This window comes from Entelurus aequoreus, linkage group LG02 (genome assembly GCF_033978785.1).
Source record: "Entelurus aequoreus isolate RoL-2023_Sb linkage group LG02, RoL_Eaeq_v1.1, whole genome shotgun sequence".
Taxonomy (NCBI): Eukaryota; Metazoa; Chordata; class Actinopteri; order Syngnathiformes; family Syngnathidae; genus Entelurus; species Entelurus aequoreus.
The window spans coordinates 90,386,436-90,399,109 of NC_084732.1; the positions used below are offsets into that span (position 1 = coordinate 90,386,436).

The 12,674-nt window shown below is 38.0% G+C and overlaps 1 protein-coding gene across 1 annotated transcript in view; it reads left to right on the forward strand.

Annotated features, from left to right (window-relative positions):
* Window positions 1-12,597, forward strand: part of LOC133640735 (long-chain fatty acid transport protein 2-like) — a 31,374-nt gene extending 18,777 nt beyond the window's left edge. Inside the window, exons 8-10 of the mRNA XM_062034313.1 lie at window positions 1,309-1,406; window positions 11,645-11,775; window positions 11,881-12,597. Coding sequence (XP_061890297.1) covers window positions 1,309-1,406; window positions 11,645-11,775; window positions 11,881-12,054 — 403 coding nt within the window. The 3' untranslated portion in view covers window positions 12,055-12,597. The remainder of the gene's footprint in view (window positions 1-1,308; window positions 1,407-11,644; window positions 11,776-11,880) is intronic.
* Window positions 12,598-12,674: the final 77 nt, after the last annotated feature.

Below are 12,674 nucleotides of genomic sequence, written 5' to 3' on the forward strand. Positions count from 1 at the left end.
CATCATCCTTGCTTGACTCTCACATAACATGACATCATCCTTGCTTGACTCTCACATAACATGACATCATCCTTGCTTGACTCTCACATAACATGACATCATCCTTGCTTGACTCTCACATAACATGACATCATCCTTGCTTGACTCTCACATAACATGACATCATCCTTGCTTGACTCTCACATAACATGACATCATCCTTGCTTGACTCTCACATAACATGACATCATCCTTGCTTGACTCTCACATAACATGACATCATCCTTCCTTGACTCTCACATAACATGACATCATCCTTGCTTGACTCTCACATAACATGACATCATCCTTCCTTGACTCTCACATAACATGTAAGTAGTAGTAGTAGTACAGGAAGTACAGGAAGTGTACTATAATTACATGACTAGATGTGACCAATCTAAGTCTAAGACTAGATGTGACCAATCTAAGTCTAAGACTAGATATGACCAATCTAAGTCTAAGACTAGATGTGACCAATCTAAGTCTAAGACTAGATGTGACCAATCTGAGTCCAAGACTAGATGTGACTGATCTAAGTCTAAGACTAGATGTGACCAGTCTAAGTCTAAGACAAGATGTAACAATCTAAGTCTAAGACTAGATGTTACCAGTCTAAGTCTAGGACTAGATGTGACCAATCTAAGTCTAAGACTAGATGTGACCAGTCTAAGTCTAAGACTAGATCTGACCGATCTAAGTCTAAGACTAAATGTGACCAGTCTAAGTCTAAGACTAGATCTGACCGATCTAAGACTAAGACTAGATGTGACCAATCTAAGTCTAAGACTAGATGTGACCAATCTAAGTCTAAGACTAGATGTGACCAATCTAAGTCTAAGACTAGTTGTGACCAGTCTAAGACTAGATGTGACCAATCTAAGTCTAAGACTAGATGTGACCAGTCTAAGTCTAAGACTAGATCTGACCGATCTAAGTCTAAGACTAAATGTGACCAGTCTAAGTCTAAGACTAGATGTGACCAATCTAAGTCTAAGACTAGATGTGACCAATCTAAGTCTAAGACTAGATGTGACCAGTCTAAGTCTAAGACTAGATGTAACAATCTAAGTTATGTTGTTCATATTGATGAAGTACAGGAAGTGTACTATAATTGATATTGATGAAGTACAGGAAGTGTACAATCATTGATATTGATGAAGTACAGGAAGTGTACTATAATTGATATTGATGAAGTACAGGAAGTGTACTATAATTGATATTGATGAAGTACAGGAAGTGTACTATAATTGATATTGATGAAGTACAGGAAGTGTACTATAATTACAGATGGAAAGGAGAGAATGTTGCAACCACAGAAGTGTCAGACCACCTGCTGATGATTGACTGCATCGAGGAAGCTAACGTGTACGGTGTGAAGGTGCCAGGTAATATTGCATCATCATCTTCATTATTATCTTCATCCTCTAGACCAGGGGTCACCAACGTGGTGCCCGCGGGCACTTACCAGTGAGCTGCCTCTATTTTTTAAATGGTATTTATTTACTAGCAAGCTGGTCTCACTTTGCTCGACATTTTTAATTCTAAGAGAGACAAAACTCAAATAGAATTTGAAAATCCAAGAAAATATTTTAAAGACTTGGTCTTCACTTGTTGAAATAAATTCATTATTTTTTTACTTTGCTTCTTATAACTTTCAGAAAGACAATTTTAGAGAAAAAATACAACCTTAAAAATGATTTTATGATTTTTAAACACGTATACCTTTTTACCTTTTAAATTCCTTCCTCTTCTTTCCTGACAATTTAAATCAATGTTCAAGTACATTTATTTTTTATTGTAAAGAATAATAAATACATTTTAATTTAATTCTTCATTTTAGCTTCTGTTTTTTCGACGAAGAATATTTGTGAAATATTTCTTCAAACTTATTATGATTAAAATTAAAAAATATATATTCTGGCAAATCTAGAAAATCTGTAGAATCAAATTTAAATCTTATTTCAAAGTCTTTTGAATTTCTTTGAAAAATTTTTGTTCTGGAAAATGTAGAAGAAATAATGATTTGTCTTTGTTAGAAATATAGCTTGGTCCAATTTGTTATATATTCTAACAAAGTGCAGATTGGATTTTAACCTATTTAAAACATGTCATCAAAATTCTAAAATTAATCTTAATCAGGAAAAATTACTAATGATGTTCCATAAATTATTTTTTAAATTTTTCCAAAAAGATTCGAATTAGCTAGTTTTTCTCTTCTTTTTTTCGGTTGAATTTTGAATTTTAAAGACTCGAAATTGAAGATAAACTATGTTTCAAAATGTAATTGTCATTTTTTTGTGTTTTCTCCTCTTTTAAACCGTTCAATTAAGTGTAAATATCATTAATTATTAATAATAACATAGAGTTAAAGGTAAATTGAGCAAATTGGCTATTTCTGGCAATTTATTGAAGTGTGTATCAAACTGGTAGCCCTTCGCATGAATCACTACCCAAGAAGTAGCTCTTGCTTTCACAAAGGTTGCTGACCCCTGACCTAGACAATGATGATGTACTTTTACTGCAATATTATGTTGTGATACTTATATAAAATCTAATCCATTATTATTATTATTATTATTATTATTATCTGAGCGTGCCCAGTAATCATCAAGTGTAATATTATGTTTCATCTGAGCATGCCCAGTAACCATCAAATGTAATATTATGTTTCATCTGAGCATGCCCAGTAACCATCAAGTGTAATATTATGTTTCATCTGAGCATGCCCAGTAATCATCAGATGTAATATTATGTTTCATCTGAGCATGCCCAGTAATCATCAAGTGTAATATTATGTTTCATCTGAGCATGCCCAGTAATCATCAAGTGTAATATTATGTTTCATCTGAGCATGCCCAGTAATCATCAAGTGTAATATTATGTTTCATCTGAGCATGCCCAGTAATCATCAAGTGTAATATTATGTTTCATCTGAGCATGCCCAGTAATCATCAAGTGTAATATTATGTTTCATCTGAGCATGCCCAGTAATCATCAAGTGTAATATTATGTTTCATCTGAGCATGCCCAGTAATCATCAGATGTAATATTATGTTTCATCTGAGCATGCCCAGTAATCATCAAGTGTAATATTATGTTTAATCTGAGCATGCCCAGTAATCATCAAGTGTAATATTATGTTTCATCTGAGCATGCCCAGTAATCATCAAGTGTAATATTATGTTTCATCTGAGCATGCCCAGTAATCATCAAGTGTAACATTATGTTTCATCTGAGCATGCCCAGTAATCATCAAGTGTAATATTATGTTTTCATCTGAGTGTGTCCAGTAATCATCAAGTGTAATATTATGTTTCATCTGAGCATGCCCAGTAATCATCAAGTGTAATATTATGTTTCATCTGAGCATGCCCAGTAATCATCAAGTGTAATATTATGTTTCATCTGAGCATGCCCAGTAATCATCAGATGTAATATTATGTTTCATCTGAGCATGCCCAGTAATCATCAAGTGTAATATTATGTTTAATCTGAGCATGCCCAGTAATCATCAAGTGTAATATTATGTTTCATCTGAGCATGCCCAGTAATCATCAAGTGTAATATTATGTTTCATCTGAGCATGCCCAGTAATCATCAAGTGTAACATTATGTTTCATCTGAGCATGCCCAGTAATCATCAAGTGTAATATTATGTTTTCATCTGAGTGTGTCCAGTAATCATCAAGTGTAATATTATGTTTCATCTGAGCATGCCCAGTAATCATCAAGTGTAATATTATGTTTCATCTGAGCATGCCCAGTAACCATCAAGTGTGTTATTATGTTACATCTGAGCGTGCCCAGTATTCATCAAGTGTAATATTATGTTTCATCTGAGCGTGCCCAGTAATCATCAAGTGTAATATTTTGTTTCATCTGAGCGTGCCCAGTAATCATCAAGTGTAATATTTTGTTTCATCTGAGCATGCCCAGTAACCATCAAGTGTAATATTATGTTTCATCTGAGCATGCCCAGTAATCATCAAGTGTAATATTATGTTTCATCTGAGCATGCCCAGTAATCATCAAGTGTAATATTATGTTTCATCTGAGCATGCCCAGTAACCATCAAGTGTAATATTATGTTTCATCTGAGCATGCCCAGTAATCATCAAGTGTAATATTATGTTTCATCTGAGCATGCCCAGTAATCATCAGATGTAATATTATGTTTCATCTGAGCATGCCCAGTAATCATCAAGTGTAATTTTATGTTTCATCTGAGCATGCCCAGTAATCATCAAGTGTAATATTATGTTTCATCTGAGCGTGCCCAGTAATCATCAAGTGTAATATTTTGTTTCATCTGAGCATGCCCAGTAACCATCAAGTGTAATATTATGTTTCATTTGAGCACGCCCAGTAATCATCAAGTGTAATATTATGTTTTCATCTGAGCGTGCCCAGTAATCATCAGGTGTAACATTTTGTTTCATCTGAGCGTGCCCAGTAATCATCAAGTGTAATATTATGTTTCATCTGAGCGTGACCAGTAACCATCAAGTGTGTTAATATGTTACATCTGAGCATGCCCAGTAACCATCAAGTGTGTTAATATGTTACATCTGAGCGTGCCCAGTAATCAAGTGTGTTAATATGTTACATCTGAGCGTGCCCAGAAATCATCAAGTGTGTTAATATGTTAGATCTGAGCGTGCCCAGTAATCATCAAGTGTGCTAATATGTTAGATCTGAGCGTGCCCAGTAACCATCAGGTGTGTTAATATGTTAGATCTGAGCATGCCCAGTAACCATCAGGTGTGTTAATATGTTACATCTGAGCGTGCCCAGTAACCATCAGGTGTTTTAATATGTTAGATCTGAGCGTGCCCAGTAACCATCAAGTGTGTTAATATGTTAGATCTGAGCGTGCCCAGTAACCATCAGGTGTGTTAATATGTTAGATCTGAGCGTGCCCAGTAACCATCAGGTGTGTTAATATGTTAGATCTGAGCGTGCCCAGTAACCATCATGTGTGTTAATATGTTAGATCTGAGCGTGCCCAGTAACCATCAGGTGTGTTAATATGTTAGATCTGAGCGTGCCCAGTAACCATCAGGTGTGTTAATATGTTAGATCTGAGCGTGCCCAGTAACCATCAGGTGTGTTAATATGTTAGATCTGAGCGTAACCAGTAACCATCAGGTGTGTAAATATGTTAGATCTGAGCGTGCCCAGTAATTATCAGGTGTGTCAATATGTTAGATCTGAGCGTGCCCAGTAACCATCAGGTGTGTCAATATGTTAGATCTGAGCGTGCCCAGTAACCATCAGGTGTGTTAATATGTTAGATCTGAGCGTGCCCAGTAACCATCAGGTGTGTTAATATGTTAGATATGAGCGTGCCCAGTAACCATCAGGTGTTTTAATATGTTAGATCTGAGCGTGCCCAGTAACCATCAGGTGTGTCAATATGTTAGATCTGAGCGTGCCCAGTAACCATCAGGTGTGTTAATATGTTAGATCTGAGCGTGCCCAGTAACCATCAGGTGTGTTAATATGTTAGATCTGAGCGTGCCCAGTAACCATCAGGTGTGTTAATATGTTAGATCTGAGCGTGCCCAGTAACCATCAGGTGTGTTAATATGTTAGATCTGAGCGTGCCCAGTAACCATCAGGTGTGTTAATATGTTAGATCTGAGCGTGCCCAGTAACCATCAGGTGTGTTAATATGTTAGATCTGAGCGTGCCCAGTAACCATCAGGTGTGTTAATATGTTAGATCTGAGCGTGCCCAGTAACCATCAGGTGTGTAAAAATGTTAGATCTGAGCGTGCCCAGTAACCATCAGGTGTTTTAATATGTTACATCTGAGCGTGCCCAGTAACCATCAGGTGTGTTAATATGTTACATCTGAGCGTGCCCAGTAACCATCAGGTGTTTTAATATGTTAGATCTGAGCGTGCCCAGTAACCATCAAGTGTGTTAATATGTTAGATCTGAGCGTGCCCAGTAACCATCAAGTGTGTTAATATGTTAGATCTGAGCGTGCCCAGTAACCATCAGGTGTGTAAATATGTTAGATCTGAGCGTGCCCAGTAACCATCAGGTGTGTTAATATGTTAGATCTGAGCGTGCCCAGCAACCATCAGGTGTGTTAATATGTTAGATCTGAGCGTGCCCAGTAACCATCAGGTGTGTTAATATGTTAGATCTGAGCGTGCCCAGTAACCATCAGGTGTGTTAATATGTTAGATCTGAGCGTGCCCAGTAACCATCAGGTGTGTAAATATGTTAGATCTGAGCGTGCCCAGTAACCATCAGGTGTGTCAATATGTTAGATCCGAGCGTGCCCAGTAACCATCAAGTGTGTCAATATGTTAGATCTGAGCGTGCCCAGTAACCATCAGGTGTGGTAATATGTTAGATCTGAGCGTGCCCAGTAACCATCAGGTGTGTCAATATGTTAGATCTGAGCGTGCCCAGTAACCATCAGGTGTTTTAATATGTTAGATCTGAGCGTGCCCAGTAACCATCAGGTGTGTTAATATGTTAGATCTGAGCGTGCCCAGTAACCATCAGGTGTGTTAATATGTTAGATCTGAGCGTGCCCAGTAACCATCAGGTGTGTTAATATGTTAGATCTGAGCGTGCCCAGTAACCATCAGGTGTTTTAATATGTTAGATCTGAGCGTGCCCAGTAACCATCAAGTGTGTTAATATGTTAGATCTGAGCGTGCCCAGTAACCATCAGGTGTGTTAATATGTTAGATCTGAGCGTGCCCAGTAACCATCAGGTGTGTTAATATGTTAGATCTGAGCGTGCCCAGTAACCATCAGGTGTGTTAATATGTTAGATCTGAGCGTGCCCAGTAACCATCAGGTGTGTTAATATGTTAGATCTGAGCGTGCCCAGTAACCATCAGGTGTGTTAATATGTTAGATCTGAGCGTGCCCAGTAACCATCTTGTGTGTTAATATGTTAGATCTGAGCGTGCCCAGTAACCATCAGGTGTGTTAATATGTTAGATCTGAGCGTGCCCAGTAACCATCAGGTGTGTTAATATGTTAGATCTGAGCGTGCCCAGTAACAATCAGGTGTGTTAATATGTTAGATCTGAGCGTGCCCAGTAACCATCAGGTGTTTTATTATGTTAGATCTGAGCGTGCCCAGTAACCATCAGGTGTGTTAATATGTTAGATCTGAGCGTGCCCAGTAACCATCAGGTGTGTTAATATGTTAGATATGAGCGTGCCCAGTAACCATCAGGTGTGTTAATATGTTACATCTGAGCGTGCCCAGTAACCATCAGGTGTGTTAATATGTTAGATCTGAGCGTGCCCAGTAACCATCAGGTGTGTTAATATGTTAGATCTGAGCGTGCCCAGTAACCATCAGGTGTGTTAATATGTTAGATCTGAGCGTGCCCAGTAACCATCAGGTGTGTTAATATGTTAGATCTGAGCGTGCCCAGTAACCATCAGGTGTGTTAATATGTTAGATCTGAGCGTGCCCAGTAACCATCAGGTGTGTAAATATGTTAGATCTGAGCGTGCCCAGTAACCATCAGGTGTGTCAATATGTTAGATCTGAGCGTGCCCAGTAACCATCAGGTGTGTCAATATGTTAGATCTGAGCGTGCCCAGTAACCATCAGGTGTGGTAATATGTTAGATCTGAGCGTGCCCAGTAACCATCAGGTGTGTTAATATGTTAGATCTGAGCGTGCCCAGTAACCATCAGGTGTTTTAATATGTTAGATCTGAGCGTGCCCAGTAACCATCAGGTGTGTTAATATGTTAGATCTGAGCGTGCCCAGTAACCATCTTGTGTGTTAATATGTTAGATCTGAGCGTGCCCAGTAACCATCAGGTGTGTTAATATGTTAGATCTGAGCGTGCCCAGTAACCATCAGGTGTGTTAATATGTTAGATCTGAGCGTGCCCAGTAACCATCAGGTGTGTTAATATGTTAGATCTGAGCGTGCCCAGTAACCATCAGGTGTGTTAATATGTTAGATCTGAGCGTGCCCAGTAACCATCAGGTGTGTTAATATGTTAGATCTGAGCGTGCCCAGTAACCATCAGGTGTGTTAATATGTTAGATATGAGCGTGCCCAGTAACCATCAGGTGTGTTAATATGTTAGATCTGAGCGTGCCCAGTAACCATCAGGTGTGTTAATATGTTAGATCTGAGCGTGCCCAGTAACCATCAGGTGTGTTAATATGTTAGATCTGAGCGTGCCCAGTAACCATCAGGTGTGTTAATATGTTAGATCTGAGCGTGCCCAGTAACCATCAGGTGTGTTAATATGTTAGATCTGAGCGTGCCCAGTAACCATCAGGTGTGTTAATATGTTAGATCTGAGCGTGCCCAGTAACCATCAGGTGTGTTAATATGTTAGATCTGAGCGTGCCCAGTAACCATCAGGTGTGTAAATATGTTAGATCTGAGCGTGCCCAGTAACCATCAGGTGTGTCAATATGTTAGATCTGAGCGTGCCCAGTAACCATCAGGTGTGTCAATATGTTAGATCTGAGCGTGCCCAGTAACCATCAGGTGTGGTAATATGTTAGATCTGAGCGTGCCCAGTAACCATCAGGTGTGTTAATATGTTAGATCTGAGCGTGCCCAGTAACCATCAGGTGTTTTAATATGTTAGATCTGAGCGTGCCCAGTAACCATCAGGTGTGTTAATATGTTAGATCTGAGCGTGCCCAGTAACCATCTTGTGTGTTAATATGTTAGATCTGAGCGTGCCCAGTAACCATCAGGTGTGTTAATATGTTAGATCTGAGCGTGCCCAGTAACCATCAGGTGTGTTAATATGTTAGATCTGAGCGTGCCCAGTAACCATCAGGTGTGTTAATATGTTAGATCTGAGCGTGCCCAGTAACCATCAGGTGTGTTAATATGTTAGATCTGAGCGTGCCCAGTAACCATCAGGTGTTTTATTATGTTAGATCTGAGCGTGCCCAGTAACCATCAGGTGTGTTAATATGTTAGATATGAGCGTGCCCAGTAACCATCAGGTGTGTTAATATGTTAGATCTGAGCGTGCCCAGTAATCAAGTGTGTTAATATGTTACATCTGAGCGTGCCCAGTAACCATCAGGTGTGTTAATATGTTAGATCTGAGCGTGCCCAGTAACCATCAGGTGTGTTAATATGTTAGATATGAGCGTGCCCAGTAACCATCAGGTGTGTTAATATGTTATATCTGAGCGTGCCCAGTAACCATCAGGTGTTTTAATATGTTAGATGTGAGCGTGCCCAGTAACCATCAGGTGTGTCTGCTGTAAGTTTGTCAGACATCCTAAGTTGACATTTGACTTCCTGCTCAAGCATTTCAGCCTTTTATCATTACTTTATCTTTTGTTTGTTTGTTTTGTTTAGGTTTTTTTGTTTATGTTGATGTGTTTTTTTCCCTGTTAGTTTATGTTTATCTTTTGTTTGTTTGTTTTGTTTAGGTTTTGTTTGTTTATTTGTTTATGTTTTGTTTGTTTTGTCTATGTTTATATTTCGTTAGTTTATGTTTTGTTTAAGTTTATTTGTTTGTATTCATGTTTATCTTATGCTTTGTTTGTGATTGTTTTGTTTATGTTTTGTTTGTTATGTTTATGTTTTGCTATGTTTTTTTATGTTTGTTTATGTTATGTTCATGTTTTGTTTATGATGTGTTTATGTTTATGTTTTGTTTGTTTGTTTATGTTTAATTTGTTTATGTTTATGTTACGTTCATGTTGTGTTTATAGTGTTTAAGTGTATGTTTTGTTTATAATTTGTTTGTTTATGTTACGTTCATGTTGTTTATGTTAATGATGTGTTTAAGTGTATGTTTTGTTTATGATTTGTTTGTTTGTTTATATTTATTTGTTTGTTTATGATTCGTTTGTTTGTTCATGCTTTGTTCATGTTTAGGATGTGTTTATGTTTGTTTATGTTATGTTCATCTTTTGTTTATCTTTTGTTATTATTTGTTAATGTTTTGTTTGTTTATGTTCCGTTCATGTGTTGTTGATGTGTTGATGTTGTGTATGTGCTGTGTTTATGTTGTGTATGTGCTGTGTTTATGTTGTGTATGTGCTGTGTTGATGTTGTGTTGATGTTGTGTATCTGCTGTGTTATGTTGTGTATGTGCTGTGTTATGTTGTGTATGTGCTGTGTTGATGTTGTGTTTATGTTGTGTATGTGCTGTGTTGATGTTGTGTATGTGCTGTGTTGATGTTGTGTTGATGTTGTGTATGTGCTGTGTTGATGTTATGTATGTGCTGTGTTGATGTTGTGTATGTGCTGTGTTATGTTGTGTTTATGTTGTGTATGTGCTGTGTTTATGTTGTGTATGTGCTGTGTTGATGTTGTGTATGTGCTGTGTTTATGTTGTGTTGATGTTGTGTATGTGCTGTGTTGATTTTATGTATGTGCTGTGTTTATGTTGTGTATGTGCTGTGTTGATGTTGTGTTGATGTTGTGTATGTGCTGTGTTGATGTTGTGTATGTGCTGTGTTTATGTTGTGTTGATGTTGTGTATGTGCTGTGTTGATGTTGTGTTGATGTTGTGTTGATGTTGTGTTTATGTTGTGTATGTGCTGTGTTATGTTGTGTATGTGCTGTGTTTATGTTGTGTTGATGTTGTGTTGATGTTGTGTATGTGCTGTGTTTATGTTGTGTTGATGTTGTGTATGTGCTGTGTTTATGTTGTGTTGATGTTGTGTATGTGCTGTGTTATGTTGTGTATGTGCTGTGTTGATGTTGTGTTGATGTTGTGTATGTGCTGTGTTGATGTTGTGTATGTGCTGTGTTTATGTTGTGTTGATGTTGTGTATGTGCTGTGTTGATGTTGTGTATGTGCTGTGTTGATGTTGTGTATGTGCTGTGTTGATGTTGTGTTTATGTTGTGTATGTGCTGTGTTGATGTTGTGTATGTGCTGTGTTGATGTTGTGTTGATGTTGTGTATGTGCTGTGTTGATGTTGTGTTGATGTTGTGTATGTGCTGTGTTGATGTTGTGTTTGTGCTGTGTTTATGTTGTGTTGATGTTGTGTATGTGCTGTGTTGATGTTGTGTATGTGCTGTGTTGATGTTGTGTTGATGTTGTGTATGTGCTGTGTTGATGTTGTGTATGTGCTGTGTTGATGTTGTGTATGTGCTGTGTTGATGTTGTGTTGATGTTGTGTATGTGCTGTGTTGATGTTGTGTTGATGTTGTGTTGATGTTGTGTATGTGCTGTGTTTATGTTGTGTTGATGTTGTGTATGTGCTGTGTTGATGTTGTGTTGATGTTGTGTATATGCTGTGTTGATGTTGTGTTGATGTTGTGTATGTGCTGTGTTTATGTTGTGTTTATGTTGTGTATGTGCTGTGTTATGTTGTGTTGATGTTGTGTTGATGTTGTGTATGTGCTGTGTTGATGTTGTGTTGATGTTGTGTATGTGCTGTGTTTATGTTGTGTTGATGTTGTGTATGTGCTGTGTTGATGTTGTGTTGATGTTGTGTATGTGCTGTGTTGATGTTGTGTTGATGTTGTGTATGTGCTGTGTTAATGTTGTGTAGTGCTGTGTTGATGTTGTGTTGATGTTGTGTATGTGCTGTGTTGATGTTGTGTATGTGCTGTGTTGATGTTGTGTATGTGCTGTGTTGATGTTGTGTTGATGTTGTGTATGTGCTGTGTTGATGTTGCAGGACATGAGGGCAGGATTGGAATGGCAGCGTTGAGTCTGAAGGCCAACATGGACTTTGATGGCCAGCTGGTGTATGAGCATGTGAAAAGTTACCTTCCCAGCTACGCCCGACCTCGCTTTATTCGCATCCAGGTAAAGACGTTGTGTTAGATCCATTAAATGATTGGCTGCTGCTGACGATGTACTTAATTAATGAATTGTATGATGTAACTCTCTGACATGAATGACCTTGTGCAGGACGCCATGTCGCTGACAGCGACCTTCAAGCTGATGAAGGTGAGGCTGGTGGAGGAAGGTTTCAACCTCGCCCTCATCAAGGAGCCCTTGTACTTCCTGGAGGACCAGAAGGGCTACGTGCCCCTGACCCAGGACTTGTTCCAGTCCGTGCAAGAGGGAAGAATCAAACTGTGAATCTGCTTCACTTTATTTCACAATCAGGAGCACTTTTCAGCCATGCAACAAGAACTTAGTCTGGAATAAAGTCTGGAATAAAGTTTTCAACAAGAACTTAGTCTGGAAAAAAGTTTTCAACAAGAATTTAGTCTGGAATAAAGTTTTCAACAAGAACTTAGTCTGGAAAAAAGTTTTCAACAAGAATTTAGTCTGGAATAAAGTTTTTAACAAGAACTTAGTCTGGAATAAAGTTTTCAACAAGAAGTTAGTCTGGAATAAAGTCTTCAACAAGAACATAGTCTGGAATAAAGTTTTTAACAAGAACATAGTCTGGAATAAAGTCTTCAACAAGAAGTTAGTCTGGAATAAAGTCTTCAACAAGAACATAGTCTGGAATAAAGTTTTTAACAAGAACGTAGTCTGGAATAAAGTTTTTAACAAGAACGTAGTCTGGAATAAAGTTTTCAACAAGAAGTTAGTCTGGAATAAAGTCTTCAACAAGAACATAGTCTGGAATAAAGTTTTTAACAAGAACATAGTCTGGAATAAAGTCTTCAACAAGAACATAGTCTGGAATAAAGTTTTCTCCTCAAGCTTCTGCTTTCTCATCTTTTCACCTGCTTCAAAGGAGTTTGCTT